The 22,814-nt window shown below is 42.6% G+C and overlaps 1 protein-coding gene across 1 annotated transcript in view; it reads right to left on the reverse strand.

The window, feature by feature from the left end:
• The window catches only part of TMEM135 (transmembrane protein 135), a 349,453-nt gene that overhangs the window by 253,308 nt on the left and 73,331 nt on the right, over positions 1 to 22,814 (reverse strand). The window contains exon 3 of the mRNA XM_044286249.1: positions 20,898 to 20,990. Coding sequence (XP_044142184.1) covers positions 20,898 to 20,990 — 93 coding nt within the window. The remainder of the gene's footprint in view (positions 1 to 20,897; positions 20,991 to 22,814) is intronic.

Consider the following 22,814-nt stretch of genomic DNA (forward strand, 5'->3'; position numbering starts at 1 on the left):
TCTTTTTGATGTTTGGCAGATGTTTTTCAACTTCTATCAGGGAGAAAAAGGATCGGCATGCTGAATTTCAACAATTCTTTATTCTCAAAGGTGATAACCTGCCTACCAGAGGGTCTGGCATCGGCTTATTCTCCTTTCTCCGTTCATGCGTGGCAGAACTGGACACGTATGTACATAGCGAGGTCAGTGGAATAGCTGTCAGACGAACAAACAATTTTTTTAGGTTCATGTAGAGTTTGAGCTCAAGGAAAAATAAACAAGCAATGTGAGAACAACCAGGACAGTCTGATTAACCACAACACAGTAGGCAACGTTTTCCAGGAATACTATACCAGTTATCACTAAAAAGATTAAAATAAAAGCAAACACAGCAAGGCTCCAGTGAAGGATTTGTACAATTTACCTCCAGTCAATAATGGTTTTTTTATCTCATAGTAGACAGCAAAAGTGAAAAACACCAATACTTCATCTGCCTCTCCTACAATGCAAGACATGAACCCTCAGGAAGCCAAAGTAAATTCCAAGGGATTGCCTGTCCAGCTTGGCGTTGGTTCCTGCTTCTCTCCCAGGGTATCTTTTAACAGATCTGGTCACTATACTGTTGACCTCTTAGCCATATCCCTTACAGCCCAATGAAGTTCCTCATTAATCCTGGTATTATTTCAATGACAGCTGTGGTCTTGTAGGACATTCTCAAGATGAAGCAAGACACTCTGCTGTCACTTGTAATCTGCATTAACGAGTGCATTTGTTAGCACTTTACACCCCTGTCGTCTTGAATATTTACTGTAAACCTTGCCATGGCGATTGACCAGCCTTGCTGGAAACGGGATACGAGAATTGCTGAAAGTGTCATTCTCAGGCTTATATTTACTACTTAGCCCAAATATAGCTTAGCTATGGCGGTTTTCCAAATAGGAGGCATGGTTCCATTGTTTGAGAAGTCTTTTTCTCACCTATGTAAAGCTAATTAACGAGGTCTAACTTTTACTTCAGAGGAGCTGAAAATCAGACCTGATAGGGTAAAGAAACAAAGCTCTACTGTAAGTTGACTGAATGTTCTTGATATCACGAATATCATGGAAGGGCTGACATCTTAACACCTGCTGGTTTCAGCATTTATTACTTTCCTGCCTCACAAATATAGAAGAACCAAATAGAAATTGTTCAACATCTAGCAAAAATTAATGTCCAAACACATTTATTTTGGGTGGATCCAGTAAAGGTGGTCATACACCTGAGGATCTGCCAGCCGTCCCCATGAATGTGATCTCAATGGGGAGAGACAAATAAGCCACTGCCGGACACCTCTTCTCTCGTGAGAACATAAGGATTGTTAGTTGATAGTAATTATCAGGAGATAGTCAGGAGGACTCCATGCACATAAGATAATCAGTTGTTTCTTCTGGACAACTCTTCTCCTAGCTGTACGGGGGGGCTCTAACTTAAAGAGCTTTTCCTATGTCTTATTACAGTATATGGACTTCACTGAGGGTTGTCGGGGGAAAGAGTCGGTACATGACAGTAGTGACAAGTTTGAATGCAGCAGTGGTCAGCTCCATTCAAAGTCTATGTGAGTGATGGAGACAGCAGCCAATTATGCATAACATACTTAATTCTATTCTGCTCCCATTTCTAATATCACTGACCTTTAATATGATATTAGAATCATCTATTTTAAACATAGGAGTGATCTCCTCTAGGAAGAGGGTCAAGTAAATTGAAAATCAACGAGTTATAAGTTTGGTATAGATCGAGGGTGGTCTTCTTAACGAAGAGGTCTTTTAAGAGAACTTTAACTGTAGCTGCATGGTCTTCAAAACCCTTTTAAGAAACTTTTCTTTAAATGTAAAGATATACCTATAAAAACAAGGAACATGACTATACAGGCTGCAAAAAAATAAATAAATACAATTTTGGAAAAGACTTAACAAGACAAATGTTGATTTTTGACCAAATCAAGCCAAACTATTAATTAACTAAAGCCTAAAGGGGTTGTGTCATCTCAGACACTGGTGGCATATAGCTAGGATATGCCACCAATGTCATATAGGTGCCGGTCCCACCTCTGGGACCCGCTCTTGTCTCCAGAATGGAGCCTCTGAAGCAAACGAAAGCACACCGCAAATGTGCGACATGCTCTCCATTCATTTCTATGAGAGTTCCGAAGAGCAAGCATAAAGTTAAGGGTCATTACCAGGAAGCTGGTCTGGAAAAGACATGCCAGAGGGCGAGTCAGGAATAGTGCCAAACGTCAGAGCCAGGAGCAGAACAACAGATATAAGAGGAATAATCCAAGGGGTGGGGCAGTTGATATCTAGGAATGAAAGTCAATCAGGAGTCAAACCAGAAGCAATAGCACAAAAAACGAGGGCCAGTATGGCCGAACAAGATATAAAACATAATACAGGCTCTTTCAAACGAGCAATATGAAACTTGTCCATTTTCTAACTGGTAAACATGGACAAGCGTTCAATGGACTGCATATGGATGTTGTCCGTCAGCTGTACTTTCTTATCGCATAACCATTTACATGGATAGGCAAGTCTTGCATGAAAATCGGACCTGGATGGGGGAACATTGGATTTTTTTTCTGCGTGGACCGATGGTCACCATGGAAAATCGCTCATGTGAATTAACACCTTGACTATAATGAGTCAGTACCCTTACAGGCAATGCATGACATGATGATTCCCTCAGGCAGCAGGAGCCATAAGACACTGGAATCGGTAGAGGTGGATGACAAAGGGACATTCTGGAAGATTAGTTATGGTAGATTAATCACCCTCACCCATAAATCATATAGTAAGGGTACACATATGCGGTGTTATTAATATTCTTATGAAATATTGAGCTCCTATAGAAATACTATAAAAAATACCATATGCTGTTGATTTCTGTGGGTCTTCAGATAAACAGTGACTACTCTTATTTATGTTAGAAGGTCTGCAATTTCTGAAGATGAAAAGATGAACATGATACACGTTAGGAAAATAATTAGTTCCAGTCTGAAGAAAGGTCTTGTTTTTATCACTTTAAAAAGAAACACAAGAGTCAGCTCAGGATCACCCTGCCAAATCAGAATTTTCTGGAAACAGAAAAAAAAAGTTTCTGAAATTAATCAAAAGTTTATGATGTTTTGTATGCAAAAACAGTGTGTGATAAATTTTCGATGTGTTTTGGCAAGAGCCATCATCAACAAAATTGGTTAAGCCTTTGTGGACACATTTTTTTCTGGCCACATCATGAGATGGATTTTAATCCAGGTTCTTTCAGAATAGGATGTCCATTTTTGATGAACATCTTAGTGAAGTTTCCTCTAGTGTTTTATTTTCTATAATATTGTTATCATCTCACTAAGTACCATTAAGTCAACTCATCTAGACCCTAGGAGTAATACGGTATCTCTCAAGGGTGTCCCATCTTCAGTCTTTTCAATCTCATGATTAGTCTTGTTGTGTTCATCCATCTTCTTAATGGTTATCACCTTACCTTCACAGAATTAGAAAAACATGGCTACTTTCTTCCAAAAAATATCTTCAACTAAGTGAATGGGGCTGTTGCCTTTAAAATTTTGAAAAACCCCTTGAATGAGTTGCCAAGCTGATTAATTTAAAAAAATGGTAAATGCAAGAGATCTACTTCTGCCACTGATTTTCTGAGCGGTCACTTCCCGGGTGTCGAAAGGGTCCAGGAAGCAGAGACTGGCAGAGAACCAGGAAGCATTGGCATGGGAGTGGCGGGGGTTCAGTATTGAAAGTATGACTTATTTTATTACTTTATACAGGTTTGAACCATTTTTTGAAAAATTTAGGTGGGACACACTACCCCTTTAACGTACAAACAGTATCTGGCAATCAGTTGTATCTACTCATAGGATGTCCAAAACGAGACAAAATCTTCACTTTGGTCCTTTGTAGAAAGTTCAGTTTGATTTAGCCAAGGACGCAATTTAATTGTTTTATTTTGTGCCAAAGTTATTTTTTCTTGCAGTAATTATCATGAAATATTGATTGTGATAAGCCAGTTTTCATGACTGGCTTGAGCTCTAGGCAGCACATTCAATTTACAATTTTCGAATGAGGACCTGCAGATCTGCTGGTTAAGGCCAAACATGCTGGAATTACAGATGTGCAAAATGTTTAAGCAGCCATACATATACACTGGCTACTGCCAAACCACAGCTGACATCCCTATTCGCCGTCCACATGACCAAATGGATGAGTGGCTCCTAGAAACGCTGGTGGATTGAATCAGACAGAAAAAAAAAAATGTCCAATCCGTGTTTTCCATAGTGTCTGGCAGATCTTATAGACAGTGCAATGTCTGAAGACACTGCCAAATGGCTAACCTCCGGCACTCCAGCTGTGGTGAAACTGCGACTCCCAGCATGCTCCATTCATTTCTATGGAGTTCTGAGAACAGCCAAGCAAGTGTACATCTTGGGAGTTGTAGTTTTACCACAGCTGGAGTGCCGGAGGTCAGCTATCACAAGCCGTGTGTGGCTTTAGGTCTCACCTGGATGGAATCTGTGGGAAGGTACTTTATTTACCCGCCAAAAAGGAGTTACTGGGGATGGATCAAGCTGAAATGTTCCAGCATGTATGAGGTGAGTGAAGTCTAGTGTTGCACCATAGCATGGCAGGCCCTGTTGACTGAGGGAGCCCTGCAAGCAAACCCACAGGGTAGGGAATCTGGCACTTCTAGTAGCATAGTGTTTGAGTGCTAACTAAAGGAGACTCTCCTGTTTATTCAATTTTCTGTTGAAGTTGGAGAGTCTCAGAAATGTATCTACCGTTGCCATCAGCTGCTGTTTCCAGTTTAAAAAAAATAAAAAAATAAGTTACTGCAACCATTGTATCTGCATGCAAGACATGATGTGATGTCATGATGTGAGCCATTTCCTCATATTGCAAACAAACAGTGAGTGTGAACTTACTGTACCAACTAACCAGTTTGACTTTGGGCTAAACCTAAAGACTCTGTCCTGGCGGCTCCCCGGTATTCATCCTTTAACCCCTTGACAGGGATCCAGACTTTGCTGCAGAGAACCAACCAGGCCGCTACCTCCTGCAGTAGTCCTGGTGTAGCTGGCAGCTGACCCATGGGGGGGGGGGTCAGAGATCCTGGTACAAAGCACGAAGGGATCAGGCAAAAGGCGTAGTCTGAATACAGTCCAAGGTCAAGGCAGGCTGAACAAGTTAATACTCCAGATAGCAATTCCAAGGTCAGGACGGGCTGAGCACGTGCATTTTCCAGATAGCAATTCCAAGGCCAGCGCAGGCAGATAAGGCGCAGAATCGGCAGTTAAGCTAGGTTTGGTACACAGGTAGTCAAAAGACCAAGAGATCACACCTTCACTGGTCACTAGACACTAGAAAACCCAAAGCTCAGGCAAGGAGGGGGCGCCACCAGCCCAGCTAAATAGGAAGGCTGATCAGCAGCAAGGGAGAAGGATTAAACCCAGCAGAACTGTAAGGAAGTTCACTGAGCACTACAGTAGTCCTTATACACACAGGGTGAGCGGAGAGACTCCCGTGCCTGTCCGGGAATGCATTAACAAAAATCTTGCATCTTCATGATAAATATAGGCATACATGCTCAGATTGCCTGCAGTTGGCAGTGCGAGTGTTCACAAAATTCTGCTGCAGATATATTGTGGGAAGGGGAACCATAGGCATCAGAATCCGGCTGAATTTTCTTTCCAAAAATAGCTGATCACCAGGTGGGAGACTATGGTTGGATTAAACTGGACATGAGGCAACAGTCACTCAATGTCTATGAGCTTCTTTTGGAGCATGACCTCAATGTCACCAAAAAATGTAAAAAAATAAATAAAAAATGGGCAACAGATTTGTTGTGGGAAGGGAAATCACCATACACCCAAGTTACAAAACTGATTTGATTGAATTCTCTTTCCAAAAACATTTAGCATCTGATGAAATCACCAGACAAAAAGACTATAGCTGGATTCAACTGGAAATAGGGCATCCGTCAATTAAAGTCTAATGACACTTTTACAGCATGACCACAAGGTCACCAAAAATGTTAAAAAATATGGATAGCAATTTTTGTGGGAACAAAAAACATGCATATCAGTAGTAAAAGTATTGTAACTCTATCACTTTGTTTGTACAAGTCATATCCACGTTGGCCTTGATATAAGAGGTAAATATTCTCATACAAAGTCAATGATAACGAGGACAAAATCATACCTATAGTAACAATCATGGCTCCCATAGAAAGGTTTTTAAGGGCTTATCTTAGTCAAATAATGTGATTTCATATTCACTGGTAAACAGACCTTATCTAATGAGAGGTCATTGAAAACCACACTCTACAAAGACGTCCTGGTTGTTACATTGCAGTGCATTCATGCACAAGAACAACACTCGACCTTGTTGCTTTACTTTACCTACGCTCAATGATGCTGAAATAACAGGATATTTACAGGAAGACAAACAAAGAAACGTTATAATCCAACATGTGCACCAAAAACCTTGCCATGCACAGACCATTACTGCAATGCAATGACTAGGAAATTGATGCCCTAGGCTCATCTATCCAAATCACATCAATGGAGCAGAATATAGTAGTAGTGGGGGGTCTATACAATGGGCGAGAGTTAGTCTACTGGAAGTCAAAGAACAACCTTGTCTTCCAAAAAGTCTGAATGGGGCCACATGTTGGAATACTCAGTTGCCTACTCTGGCCTAAACTAGTGAATTGCTGTGACCATTAACAAAGAAGGAAATCTGCTCTTGAACATAAGAGGTCCTAATTTAATAAACTGTTTATATTTGGGTTCTGGACATTATTAAAAGTAGAACTCGATTCCAAAGCTAGAGTGGTTGGCCACTGCAAAAAGTGACTCCTTCGCTGTAGGCCTCTGGGGATTGATGGTTGTGCCTTAATCTGAATGGGTATTGTGTACCATATTCTGTGCCCTCCAGCTACTGCTGTGTCTATTTGACTGCCCATAACTTTCCCAGACAGGACCTGCGATTAATAGCCAATTGCCAAAGTGGCTGCATTTTGAAATAGGTTTACGCTGACCAAGGCAAAGGTACCTTAGAGGAGTCATCTGTAGTGGTCCAAAACTGACCCCACCAATCACGGCCTGAGTATTTTCCCCCAACTATGTAGCCAACATTAGCAAACAAGAGTCTAATTAGGTTTTCTCATATACAAGACATCATTAGAACCTCCTGTCCCCGCAGGTTGCCCATGTATTGGTATAAATCAAGAGAATTAATTTTACCATCAGCAGAAGTTGTTGTTTTGGGCTCCATCCTCACTTATTGGTGTATCTTTACAATTTGGTGATATTTTTTATGTTCACCCTGAATTGCTCTCCAGCAGTGGCTGCTGAGTCCCAAATTTACGTCACCAATCATGTGCTTGAGTGTTTTTCCCAGTACATAGACTCTACATGATCAGCAATCAAGAGAGTGTTGGGATGAACCAAAAAGAGCCTATCCACCATCAGCAGATTAGGGGCATCTTTCTCACTGCTTTGCGCCCTATTTTCCTTCTTGGCGTATCTTCACCTCTTTGCGATATCTCCTTTGTTCGCCCTGATTTGTCCTCCAGCAGTAGCTAGTAAGGGGTCCCAAGATGACAGCACTGATTTAACTGCCTAAGTCTATCCACCACAAACAGAAGATGGACATCTTTAGTGTTGCTTTGGGGTCCACTAATGGTTAAACCCTAATAATGCTTGGCAATCAAAGAAGTTCATGCCCAAACCAAGTTTGGTCTTTGATGATCATCTAAGAATGTGTTTTCTTATTTTCTTCCAGAACAGATTTTTATTTTTTTTTACTTTTTGTGAACAGAAGTTTTTGCTCAAACACAAAGCAGCGGAGGCTTCCAGACTTATCATTATTTCTTTGCTGGCTAAGAGTTGCTGGCTAAGAGTCCGAGTCTCATATTTCCTAGTATCTAGGTCATATCTGGCACAGCGAAAGGTGCAGGAACAGAAATTGCTGCCTTCAGTTGAGCATTAAAACAGCCCAGGACTAAGCACGATTTAACAGTCACACCACATAATCCAAATCTAAAAAACAAAATCCAACCAGCTAGTCCAACCACAGGGGGATAGAGATGGGCCAGGGATGGATGGAAGAGACAGAACAGGAATGCTAAATGTGAAGGTAGAAGATGAGAGAACATTTGAGTTAAGTTAACGTAGAAGGGCATTGCAGAGGTTGAGAGCAGAGACAGGTGGGAAGTACAGGATACAGATGTCTTCTGGAAAATCAGAGACCAGCAGAAGGCAAAAAAAAGAGTAGTATAAATTGAGTGAATCGGGACAGCTGGAGGACAAATCAGGGTGAACAAAGGAGATATCACCTAAAGGATAAGATAGAGGGGAGAGTGAATGCAAACCAGAAAAAGTTAACCAATAACGTCAGGAAGGTGGAAGATAGAGACAGTAATAAAAAGTCTGTAAGTTTCAATGAGTGCATGGATACACAGGAGGAGAGTGCAAAGCATGATGGAAAGAGATAAAATAAGTGATGATCAAAGGAGGGGAAATGGCAGAGATTAATACAGCATGTAATAAAAATAATAAAAAGGTCATCCAGCTATTTTATATTGGACATATGAAATACTACAAACCTTTATTAAAATGAATTCCAATGCAAGAGGGCGGGGTGGTGGAACATCTGCAGTCATGTGGTATGAACAGATTCCAAGATTTTATTGCATGAAGTCCAGGAGACTTCAAGTGGTTGGCCAGGAGAAAAATAATCAAATAAATCACACTATCACCAGGACAAGAAAGTCAATCCATCACAGAGGTGCTGACTGAAGGATACGCGAGTCCTTTTAGTCTTTCAGAAGATCGAAGAAGGTCGACCACATACACTCACCTAAAGAATTATTAGGAACACCTGTTCTATTTCTCATTAATGCGATTATCTAGTCAACCAATCACATGGCAGTTGCTTCAATGCATGTAGGGTTGTGGTCCTGGTCAAGACAATCTCCTGAACTCCAAACTGAATGTCAGAATGGGAAAGAAAGGTGATTTAAGCAATTTTGAGCGTGGCATGGTTGTTGGTGCCAGACGGGCCGGTCTAAGTATTTCACAATCTGCTCAGTTACTGGGATTTTCACGCACAACCATTTCTAGGGTTTACAAAGAATGGTGTGAAAAGGGAAAAACATCCAGTATGCGGCCGTCCTGTGGGCGAAAATGCCTTGTGGATGCTAAAGGTCAGAGGAGAATGGGCCGACTGATTCAAGCTGATAGAAGAGCAACGTTGACTGAAATAACCACTCGTTACAACCGAGGTATGCAGCAAAGCATTTGTGAAGCCACAACACGCACAACCTTGAGGCGGATGGGCTACAACAGCAGAAGACCCCACTGGGTACCACTCATCTCCACTACAAATAGGAAAAAGAGGCTACAATTTGCACAAGCTCACCAAAATTGGACTGTTGAAGACTGGAAAAATGTTGCCTGGTCTGATGAGTCTCGATTTCTGTTGAGACATTCAAATGGTAGAGTCCGAATTTGGCATAAACAAAATGAGAACATGTATCAATCATGCCTTGTTACCACTGTGCAGGCTGGTGGTGGTGGTGTAATGGTGTGGGGGATGTTTTCTGGGCACACTTTAGGCCCCTTAGTGCCAATTGGCCATCGTTTAAATGCCACGGGCTACCTGAGCATTGTTTCTGACCATGTCCATCCCTTCATGACCACCATGTACCCATCCTCTGATGGCTACTTCCAGCAGGATAATGCACCATGTCACAAAGCTCGAATCATTTCAAATTGGTTTCTTGAACACGACAATGAGTTCACTGTACTAAAATGGCCCCCACAGTCACCAGATCTCAACCCAATAGAGCATCTTTGGGATGTGGTGGAACGGGAGCTTTGTGCCCTGGATGTGCATCCTTCAAATCTCCATCAACTGCAAGATGCTATCCTATCAATATGGGCCAACATTTCTAAAGAATGCTATCAGCACCTTGTTGAATCAATGCCACGTAGAATTAAGGCAGTTCTGAAGGCAAAAGGGGGTCCAACACCGTATTAGTATGGTGTTCCTAATAATTCTTTAGGTGAGTGTATATTCACGCTCTAATTCACATACTCTAATGTGTAAGGTGGCACCTAAAGATGCAGACAATTATTGAAAAGGAAGTGTTCCTTCCTGAAGGGGTGCAGTTACGTTCAGCAATCACCTCCACTGTATGAGGACAAGAGACGGCTACTGCTATCGCTCAGAAAGTCATTGCTTCTGGGCAGCAGATTGCAGTTCACACACTATCTACTGCCCAGAAACAATGATTGAGGTGTTCGCATTAAAGATCAGAGCATTCTGCTAGTTCATCAGGTGATTATTGGCCCAATATCACGCGATCTCCTCCTCCGGCCGGCCCTGTCAGCATTTCAAAAATCGCGCGCCTCTGTTCATTCGGCGCAGGCGCTCTGAGATGAGGAGGCTCGCCTCCTCAGAACTCCCTCAGTGCGCCTGCGCCGATGACATCACCGAAAGAGAAGACGTCATCGGCGCAGGCGCACTGAGGGAGTTCTGAGGAGGCAAGCCTCCTCATCTCAGAGCGCCTGCGCCGAATGAACAGAGGCGCACGATTTTTGAAATGCTGACAGGGCCGGCCGGCCGGAGGAGATCGCGGCTGGCCCTGTCAATCAACACGACGAGGGGGCGTTTTTTTGCGGCGGCTACCAGCAAGTAGACGCCCTACTTGCTGGTAGAGACCTGATTTACATATTATAAAAGTTCGTTTTTATAAGAAACTGCTGAAGGAAAGTAAGTAACACCATTATATTTTCATATATCGCAGTATAAGGAATTTAACTAGCCCAAAAAAAAAAGAATGACTTTAGTGGGGTGACAGAAGCCCTTTAACCTCCTCAGGACCGCCGTCCCTGCTCTTCTGGGTGGACGCATATACGCGTCCTCCCGCGAGAGCCGAGATTTCCTGTGAACGCGCGCACACAGGCGCGCGCGCTCACAGGAACGGAAGGTAAGCGAGTGGATCTCCAGCCTGCCAGCGGCGATCCCTCGCCGGCAGGCTGGAGATCTGATTTTTTTAACCCCTAACAGGTATATTAGACGCTGTTTTGATAACAGCGTCTAATATACCTGCTACCTGGTCCTCTACCCCGTCACTTATTAACCCTTTATGAACCCCTGATCACCCATGATCACCCCATATAAACTCCCTGATCACCCCCCTGTCATTGATCACCCCCCCTGTCATTGATCACCCCCCCTGTCAGGCTCTGTTCAGACGTCCGTATGATTTTTACGGATCCACGGATACATGGATCGGATCCGCAAAACACATGCGGACGTCTGAATGGAGCCTTACGGGGGGGTGATCAGTGACAGGGGGGTGATCACCCATATACACTCCCTGATCACCCCCTGTCATTGATCACCCCCCTGTAAGGCTCCATTCAGACGTCCGCATGATTTTTACAGATCCATGGATCGGATCCGCAAAACACCTGCGGACGTCTGAATGGAGCCTTACAGGGGGGTGATCAATGACAGGCGGGTGATCACCCATATACACTCCCTGATCACCCCCCTGTCATTGATCACCCCCCTGTCATTGATCACCCCCCTGTAAGGCTCCATTCAGACGTCCGCATGTGTTTTGCGGATCCGATCCATGTATCCATGGATCCGTAAAAATCATACGGACGTCTGAATGGAGCCTTACAGGGGGGGTGATCAGTGACAGGGGGGTGATCACCCTGATCACCCCCTGTCATTGATCACCCCCCTGTAAGGCTCCATTCAGACGTCCGCATGTGTTTTGCGGATCCGAAAAAATCATACGGACGTCTGAATGGAGCCTTACAGGGGGGTGATCAGTGACAGGGGGGTGATCACCCTGATCACCCCCTGTCATTGATCACCCCCCTGTATGGCTCCATTCAGACGTCCGCATGTGTTTTGCGGATCCGATCCATGTATCCATGGATCCGTAAAAATCATACGGACGTCTGAATGGAGCCTTACAGGGGGGGTGATCAGTGACAGGGGGGTGATCACCCTGATCACCCCCTGTAAGGCTCCATTCAGACGTCCGCATGTGTTTTGCGGATCCGATCCATGGATCCGTAAAAATCATACGGACGTCTGAATGGAGCCTTACCAGGGGGGTGATCAATGACAGGGGGGTGATCAGGGAGGCTATATGGGTGATCACCCCCCTGTCATTGATTACCCCCCTGTCATTGATCACCCCCCCCCCCCCCCCCCCTGTAAGGCTCCATTCAGACATTTTTTTGGCCCAAGTTAGCGGAAATATATATATATTTTTTGTTTGTTTTTTCTTACTAAGTCTCATATTCCACTAACTTGTGTCAAAAAATAAAATCTCACATGAACTCACCATACCCCTCACGGAATCCAAATGCGTAAACATTTTTAGACATTTATATTCCAGACTTCTTCTCACGCTTTAGGGCCCCTAAAAAGCCAGGGCAGTATAAATACCCCACATGTGACCCCATTTCGGAAAGAAGACACCCCAAGGTATTCCGTGAGGGGCATATTGAGTCCATGAAAGATTGAAATTTTTGTCCTAAGTTAGCGGAAAGTGAGACTTTGTGAGAAAAAAAACAAAAAAAATCAATTTCCGCTAACTTATGCAAAAAAAATAAAAAATTTCTATGAACTCGCCAGGCCCCTCATTGAATACCTTGGGGTGTCTTCTTTCCAAAATGGGGTCACATGTGGGGTATTTATACTGCCCTGGCTTTTCAGGGAGCTGAAAGTGTGAGAAGAAGTCTGGTATCCAAATGTCTAAAAATGCCCTCCTAAAAGGAATTTGGGCCCCTTTGCGCATCTAGGCTGCAAAAAAGTGTCACACATCTGGTATCGCCGTACTCAGGAGAAGTTGGGCAATGTGTTTTGGGGTGTCATTTTACATATACCCATGCTGGGTGAGAAAAATATCTTGGTCAAATGCCAACTTTGTATAAAAAAATTGGAAAAGTTATCTTTTGCCAAGATATTTCTCTCACCCAGCATGGTTATATGTAAAATGACACCCCAAAACACATTCCCCAACTTCTCCCGAGTACGGCGATACCAGATGTGTCACACTTTTTTGCAGCCAAGGTGGGCAAAGGGGCACCTTTCGGATTTCGCAGGCCATTTTTTACACATTTTGATTGCAAAGTACTTCTCACACATTTGGGCCCCTAAATTGCCAGGGCAGTATAACTACGCCACAAGTGACCCCATTTTGGAAAGAAGACACCCCAAGGTATTCCGTGAGGGGCACGGCGAGTTCCTAGAATTTTTTATTTTTTGTCACAAGTTAGCGGAAAATTATGATTTTTCTTTTTTTTTCCTTACAAAGTCTCATATTCCACTAACTTGCGACCAAAAAAAAAAGAAATTCTAGGAACTCGCCATGCCCCTCACGGAATACCTTGGGGTGTCTTCTTTCCAAAATGGGGTCACTTGTGGCGTAGTTATACTGCCCTGGCAATTTAGGGGCCCAAATGTGTGAGAAGTACCTTGCAATCAAAATGTGTAAAAAATGGCCTGCGAAATCAGAAAGGTGCTCTTTGGAATATGTGCCCCTTTGCCCACCTTGGCTGCAAAAAAGTGTGACACATCTGGTATCGCCGTACTCAGGAGAAGTTGGGGAATGTGTTTTGGGGTGTCATTTTACATATACCCATGCTGGGTGAGAAAAATATCTTGGTCAAATGCCAACTTTGTATAAAAAAATGGGAAAAGTTGTCTTTTGCCAAGATATTTCTCTCACCCAGCATGGGTATATGTAAAATGACACCCCAAAACACATTCCCCAACTTCTCATGAGTACGGCGATACCAGATGTGTCACACTTTTTTGCAGCCTAGGTGGGCAAAGGGGCACATATTCCAAAGAGCACCTTTCGGATTTCACCGGTCATTTTTTACACATTTTGATTGCAAAGTTCTTCTCACACATTTGGGCCCCTAAATTGCCAGGGCAGTATAACTACCCCACAAGTGACCCCATTTTGGAAAGAAGACACCCCAAGGTATTCCGTGAGGGGCATGGCGAGTTCCTAGAATTTTTTATTTTTTGTCGCAAGTTAGTGGAATATGAGACTTTGTAAGAAAAAAATAAAAATAAAAAATCATCATCATTTTCCGCTAACTTGTGACAAAAAATAAAAAGTTCTATGAACTCACTATGCCCATCAGCGAATACCTTAGGGTGTCTACTTTCCGAAATGGGGTCATTTGTGGGGTTTTTCTACTGTTTGGGCATTGTAGAACCTCAGGAATCATGACAGGTGCTCAGAAAGTCAGAGCTGCTTCAAAAAGCGGAAATTCACATTTTTGTACCATAGTTTGTAAACGCTATAACTTTTACCCAAACCATTTTTTTTTTTGCCCAAACATTTTTTTTTATCAAAGACATGTAGAACTATAAATTTAGCGAAAAATTTATATATGGATGTCGTTTTTTTTGCAAAATTTTACAGCTGAAAGTAAAAAATGTCATTTTTTTGCAAAAAAATCGTTGCATTTCGATTAATAACAAAAAAAGTAAAAATGTCAGCACCAATAAAATACCACCCAATGAAAGCTCTATTAGTGAGAAGAAAAGGAGGTAAAATTCATTTGGGTGGTAAGTTGCATGACCGAGCGATAAACGGTGAAAGTAGTGTAGTGCCGAAGTGTAAAAAGTGCTCTGGTCATGAAGGGGGTTTCAGCTAGCGGGGCTGAAGTGGTTAATAATGTATATTTCCAGCTTAACAATCAAGAAAAGGGCCGAAACACATTTGTTCAGGCCCACTGTTTAGCCATATGAAGTAATTTGCTTGGCGAATTCCATCTACTGGTTAAGCTTTGGTATGTCACATATTACTCTCCCTTCTGTGAATTTTAAAGGAGTTATACCATGATTAATTTTTTTACCTAAAAGACCGTTGATTTTTTGGGAATGTCCCTAGCATAAAAATACCCTTTACATAATTTTTTTTTTACCTTGGAGCTGCTGCTTGGGGGTGTGCTATGGACAGAGTGAGTTTCCTTCTCACTCTGGCAGGAGTGAATTTCCTTCTCCTTCTGGCAGCTGTCTCTTCTTACTTCCCCTACAGAAGGAGACTTCTTATCTATACTGCCATGTTACTGCAGAGGTTCTGCTTCTTACTGGCAGGGCAGAAAGTTATTTCTATTGGCTTCACTGCAGTGAACAGAGGATCACTATGAAGAAACCTGGCTATGGGGAGAGTAACTGAGCACGTGTGACCACCAGCACAGCTATACTACGTAATAAAATGTCATAACTCCTCCGTTGATCATTTTAAAAGACGTATGTGACATGGATTGTTAATTTTTTACGATCTATACAATAAATATTTCATAGTAAGAAAACCCATAGGCCTCTATCACACGGGCATCATGTTTTTGGCCCGGACAAGATGCGGGTGCATCGCGGGAAAATGCGTGATTTTTCAGCGCGAGTGCAAAACATTGTAATGCGTTTTGCACGCGCGTGAGGGAAATCGGCATGTTTGGTACCCAGACCCGAACCCGGACTTCTTCACAGAAGTTCGGGTTTGGGTTAGGTGTTGTGTAGATGTTATAAGGAAAAAGAATACATTCTTAATACAGAATGCATAGTACATTAAGGCTGGAGGGGTTAAAAAAATATAATAATAATCTAACTCACCTTAATCCACTTGTTCGCGCAGCCCGGCTTCTCTTCTGTCTTAATCTTTGCTGTGCAGTACGAATAGGACCTGTGGTGAAGTCACTGCACTCATCACATGGTCCATCACATTATCCATCACCATGGTGATGGATCATGTGACGGACCATGTGATGAGCGCAGTGACGTCACCACAGGTCCTTTTCCTCACAGATGAAGACAGAAGAGAAGCCGGGCTGCGCGAACAAGTGGATTAAGGTGAGTTAAATTATTTTTATTAATTTTTTTAACCCCTCCAGCCCTATTGTACTATGCATTCTGTATTAAGAATGCAATTATTTTCACTTATAACCATGTTATAAGGGAAAATAATAATGATCGGGTCCCCATTCCGATCGTCTCCTAGCAACCGTGCGTGAAAATTGCACCGCATCCGCACTTGCTTGCGGATGCTTGCGATTTTCACGCAGCCCCATTCACTTCAAGAGGAGCATGCTTAGATTTTCACGCAACGCACAAGTGATGCGTGAAAATCACCGCTCATGTGCACAGCCCCATAGAAAATGAATAGGTCCGGATTCAGTGTGGGTGCAATGCGTTCACCTCACGCATCGCACCCGCGCAGAAATCTCGCCCGTGTGAAAGAGGCCTTAACCATTTGGCAGTGCCAGTATGGGACACAACATACTTCAATGCATGACTATTTTTCGGAAAGCAAAACTGAGTAAAGAGAGCCACAAGACAGAGGTCCAAAGATCCTACTCCCAAAGGTGGTACCCACACCATGAGACCTATATAGCTATCATGAGGATATTATGAGTTTTCTTCATTATTTCAAGAAAATTCAGCTACATAACCAGGCGGCAAAGAAATATGGTCATGTACTTTGCACCAATTTCCTACTTAACCCTCATCCTGACTGGACAATTCATTGAAATCAAAAACAGCCACCAGGGGGCAGATTATTCACTTACATTGAAAAGTGGAACAAAAAGTGGACGGTGCTTAGCGTGAGGAGGTTTGGCCTGCCACTACCCAACAAATTTACTATAAATTACACCATCAACTGCTGGTGTGCATTTGATTTTCTGGCACACGAAGGGGCCCCGAGATGCACCTAGTTTAATAAGAGATGAATGCCTGAATAAATGGCATTAATGATTAATTCTGCCCTAAAACTACCTTCCTGGGTACACAATAAGCGTGTGGGCTGGAACATATTTAAACACTAATTTACGTAGGTTCTCGTATAAATTAATTTGTTGTGACATGGGAAGCCATGTCCATCCCACTTTTAGGAAGCGTGGGTGAGTGTGGTGTAAAAAAAGCAGAAAAAGTCTGATTTCTGATCAAAAATAACATCTGCCAAATTTGCTACTTTTTTTTATCATCCAACAACACCTTGCCTTCCCCGCCCCGCCAAAAAAAAAATAATAATAAAATAAAATTACCTTCACATATTTTCATATTTTATAATAATCCAGCAGGGTTTATACAGGGTTTGATTAAGGACCCATTCAAACGAGGGCCCAGTCACATGACCATAGTGCCACCATGCCAGTGTTGTTTTCCGCAAGATACGGAGAAAGATAAGACATGTCCTATCTTTTGCGGCAAGGAGGCACGACCTGGAGGGCTTCAGTGCACTTCCGTGGGCTTTCGGGTCAGTACCTTCGCGCCGCAAAAGATTGAACATGTCTTATCTTTCCGTAACCTTGTGGATCGTGGCTCTATTGAAGTCAATAGGTCCACATCACGAAACCTGTGTTTTGCGGACCCGCTGTTTGAGGTCTGCAATACGGACACTGAGGCAAACCTGAGTTCATTAGTGGCCCAACAGCAGATAATGAAAATTATGAGGACACATTAACACATGCTGAGCCATCTGCAATAAGTAGCTTGCTGTCTCTTACAGCTGGCGGAGCAGAGGCAGATGCCACCGGGACGTGGTAACGGGAGACAGATGTCTTTCTCAAGCATATACAATGATCCGAATTCTCAATGAAAGAGACACCCCACGCTCGGAAAGCGTAGGGAAATGCTGAGTGAGCTGCTCTTGGCTATTTGAGAAACCTCTCCCACATTGCAAGGAGCACCTGTCAAGTCCTCACATTCTACCACGGGTTGTTGTGGAAGCCCAGAGAAGGATGCTGGAGCAGTGCCGAAACCTTCCCTATGTACGCATGACTAGCAATGTGCATTATGTACTACAAAGGACACAATCGGATGGTGTCCTGAACTTTATGAAGAGGCTACCTCATAAGCAGGGTGCAGATTTCCATCAGACACCATATCGTCACTGCCTTCAAGTGTCGGTTGCAAGACTTGTTGAGGAGAACAATAGTGGAGATGGAGAAGAGGTTGTCCTGGAATTCGACTTAACTACTACTTAGAAGGGAGTGTGAAAGAGTACCCATATTAAGGCCAATTAACACAGGCTGATCAGCTGAATGAGATAGATGTAGATAAGAACGCTCGTCCCGATCACTGCCCAGTGTAAACAGGGGAGCCAACAAATGAGCAAATTTGTCATTGATCGCAACTCTTATTCGGATGTTAAAATAATTATTATTTGTCAGCAGCAGAAGTGCTGCTGACAAAATGCAAACTGTATAGAGATGAACCATCGCACTAAGGAACATTCACGCCCGTTTCAGTTTGCATCGGCTTGTCTAAAAGGTCCATTAAATAAACAACGCTTGACTTGTGATATCATCAAATGGTGCTTGTTCCAAGATGAACTGTGATAGAAATACCCATTGAAAATGGAGCACCAGTTAGAATAATTGGGGGACTTAGAACCTCACTTTTAGTGATCAGGGGGTCCCTGTAATCACATATCCGGTCATACTATTGACCACGGACATGATCTCCCAATTCTAGAAATGGTTATTTCATAGACAAGTGTGTACAAGAAGAGCATATAAAAAAGTTCCTATGTTATACAACGGAGTATGAAAAAGTGCTTGTCATAGAATAGTGTTAAAAAAGCACAAATGCTATAAAACAGTGCATAAAAGTGTAAATGTTGAAGAAGTGCCTAAACGTGTCCATGTGATATAGAAATGCTCAAAAGGTCACCAATTATATGGAATAGTGTGCAAAGGCACATAAGTTACAAAAAAGAGTAGACAAAAGTACAAGGTTAAATAGTGCAAAAATACCTAAGTAATAGAATGGTACTGTAGAAGGGCTACAATACTTCTGCTGTTTAATATCTGGAGGAGGCTCATATGACCTGCCAAATTGACACTGAACACTGTGGATTGCTAAAAATAAAAATAAAATAGATTTTTAGTATTTTTCACAGATAGTATTGCCTCCCTGTCTGCAAATGTAAATAATGTAGGTACAGCTAGTACTGTCTTTCTGTCTTTCACTGTAAACTATGTACAGATAGTACTGTCTCCCTGGCTCTCCCTGTAAATTATGTAGGTACAGATAGTACTGCCTCCATGTCTATTCCTGTAAATGATGTAGGTACAGACACTACTGTCTCCCTGTCTTTAAAGGGAGTCTGTCACCACATTTGACCATATTAGACAGATCCTATAGCGTTATATGTGCCACCCAGCAGTTAAAAACGGTACCTTTGTTGCATATAACCGAGTCTTCTTTCTGCCAAAAATGAACTTTGAAGACTGTGTAAACGAGCCCTCTCAAGTGCCCAGGGCGGTGTCTCAATCTTCCGAGCCCAAGACCGGACCTCCCTAACGGCTCATAACCCTGCCCTCCTTGTGCCTGTGCCCGCCCGTTTACTCCCCTCCCCTCGCCTTTTCCATTGCGGCTGCGCGGACAAATTCGTAGCTGGCGCATGCGCAATGCGATGCCCGGTCCTGGCAGGGCATCGCAATACCTACTGCGCATGCGCCGGCTACGAATTTGTCCGCGCAGCCGCAATGGAAAAGGCGAGGGGAGGGGAGTAAACGGGCGGGCACAGGCACAAGGAGGGCAGGGTTATGAGCCGTTAGGGAGGTCCGGTCTTGGGCTCGGAAGATTGAGACACCGCCCTGGGCACTTGAGAGGGCTCGTTTACACAGTCTTCAAAGTTCATTTTTGGCAGAAAGAAGACTCGGTTATATGCAACAAAGGTACCGTTTTTAACTGCTGGGTGGCACATATAACGCTATAGAATCTGTCTAATATGGTCAAATGTGGTGACAGACTCCCTTTAACTGTAAATAATCTAAGTACAGATAGTACTGTCAACCTATAAATGGTGTAGGTAAAAATAGTACTGTCTCCCAGTCTCTCCCTGTACATTATGTAGGTACAGATATTACTGTCTCCCTGTCTCTTTCTGTAAATGATGTAAGTACAGACAGTAACGCCTCCCTGTCTCTCCCTGTAAATGATGTAGATACAGCTAGTACTGCCTCCCTGTCTCTTTCTGTAAATTATGCAGGTACACATAGTCCTGCCTCCCTGTCTCTCTCTGTAAATGATGTAGGTGCAGATAGTACTGCCTCCCTGTCTCTCTCTGTAAATGATGTAGGTGCAGATAGTACTGCCTCCCTGTCTCTCTCTGTAAATGTTGTAGGTGCAGATAGTACTGCCTCCCTTTCACTCCCTATAAATGATGTAGGTGCAGATAGTACTGCCTCCCTGTCTTTGACTGTAAATAATCTAAGTACAGATAGTACTGTCAACCTATAAATGATGTAGGTAAAAATAGTACTGCCTCCCTGTCTTTGACTGTCAATGATGTAGGTACATATAGTACGTCCTCCTGTTTCCACTTGTTTAGGCACTGATAGTACTTACTACTTGTCCCCACTTGTTAATGGAGACAGTATTGCCTCCCTGTCTCCCCGTGTTGAATGAAGTGGATACAGATAGCACTGTCTCCCTGTCTCTGATCGTTAAATGATGTGGACTCAGGTAATACTTCTTCTGTGTCTCCTTAGTGTGGATACACATAGCACTGCCTCCCTATCGCCCCCTGTTAATAGTGTGGATACAGATAGCACTGCCTCCCTATCTTTCTTTGTTATTTGAGTGGATCCAGATAGTAATACCACCCTGCCTCCCTTTGTTACTGGTGTGGATACATATACTACTGCTTCCCTGTCTCCCCTTGTTATTGTGCGTGCAGGGCTCCAGTGGCTCAGGGGATCCATTCTGTCATCAACACAATATTAGGGAAATGTTGTTTATGTTATTCTCAACAACAAAAAAAGAAAGTTTAATCAACTTATATTGAAATGACATAATAAAAAAAATAATTACCTGCTCTTCCTTTCAATCAGTATAGCAACGTACGAAGCAGGCAAAGCGGCACCAAAACCCGGCGTCCAGAAGTAAAATTTCCCCAGAATCTTCCTGTAATACAGAAATAGAATTAATATTATATGAATTAATTACTTATATCCATTGCCCAGCCGGCAGATGTTGTTACAATACACAGAGGCTGAGCACTAGGTAATGAATGGGTTAAAAACCATATGCAACACTGCTTTTCATGGGTTGGACAGGGACGCAGGTCATTTCTCCTGAAACAATGGCTCTTTGTATGAAGGGACCTCGGTAAACACAGTTCTTTATGGTTTGGACCCAGGACAATCACTGTACACTTCATGTTCTACATCCTTTCTTAGTATGGAAAAATTCTGGCACAAAGGAAACGGTGGAAGTTTATTAAAGGGACGGTATTTCTTGATTACAAAGAGTAAATAATGAGAGGAAATAAAAGCAATCATGACAAAACACAATATGTACGACCGCGGATACAGACTGATACAATGTTCTGTAAAAACATCAAAATTGTGAGACGATCATAACGGTGACAGTAGTCACTAGGAGACATTTATAGGCCAATGGCCTTGCTGCTGTCCAGGGGTCCCCGACTAACCAGAGCAGAAGAGCAGAAATTTCATTGGTTGCCTCTACCTGGAAATGAAGTAGGGAGAGAAAGCAATGCTGGCCAGTCTCTACCATCGTAGCGGCTGCTACAGGACCCACAGTGGCCCACCTTGCCCAGAGCCGCATCTGCCATGAGGCAAGATGAGAAGCTCGCCTCAGGAAGTTGCCAAATTGCCACGAGGGGGGGGGGGGGGCAGTTTACGGTGGGGAACAGGAGGCAGTGCCCGAAGCATATAAGGCAGTAGAAGTGAACAGGAGGATGTGATGACATCACTTCACCCCCCTGCACTGGGTCTCTGTAGGTGGCCCTGATCTCCACTACAGGGGACATACATACAACTACGGGGAAGGAAGGAGAGTAGGATTACATATAAAACCACTATGGGGGGGGCAGGCATTATACTACAGGGGCGCAGAGAAATATATATATTACCACTACAGGGAGCCAGGGTGGATAAAAATCAATGATTTAAAAAAAAAAAAATTTAAAAAAATTTAAAAAAAAAAAAAAAATTTAAATTTTAATCAGATTTTCTTGATTCAAATCTTTTTTTTTTTTTTTATAAAATACTTTTTGAGGAAAATATATTACCAACCAAAGGTTATTCCATCATGAAATAAAGATTCGTTTTTTTAATTATGTAGAATAAGGCTGTATATGTTAAATTTTTTTGGTAAATTCCATTAATCCATTCACAATGCTCTTCCAGAGGTTTTTGTAAGATTATTGAGCAGTTTCTCTTCCTACAAGATATTATCACAGATGCTTGGTTTACTTTTGCAGTTCTCAAAACTGAATTTGACTCAGCAGAGATCACAGGCCTCTTCTTCACAGCAAAAATGTTATAAAAAAAGACCTTAATCCTAACTTCTACAAACCTATGAATGCAGAATCAACCTAATCAAACTAATATGAAAACTTGTTATTCTAAAAAATCTTCATCTACTTGCATATTATAAGTTATACCAGCAAGAATTAGTCTTTATGTAAAAAACTATGATTTAAATCAAGCCTTACTGACTAGTGATTTAAATTGTGATTTAAATTGTGATTTAAATAAGTTTGATATAAATCAAATACTACATGGGGACTACAGGGGCTAAGAGCATTATATATACTACCACCCTATGGAGGGCATTATACTGATAAATATGTATATATGCAACACAGTGGCTCAGTGGTTAGCACTGGTGCATTGCAGTGCTGGGGTCTTAGAACAAGAATCAGCAACCTCCGGCACTCCAGCTGTTGTGAAACTACAACTCCCAGCGTGCACACTTGTT

This window comes from Bufo gargarizans, chromosome 3 (genome assembly GCF_014858855.1).
Source record: "Bufo gargarizans isolate SCDJY-AF-19 chromosome 3, ASM1485885v1, whole genome shotgun sequence".
In the NCBI taxonomy this organism is placed as follows: Eukaryota; Metazoa; Chordata; class Amphibia; order Anura; family Bufonidae; genus Bufo; species Bufo gargarizans.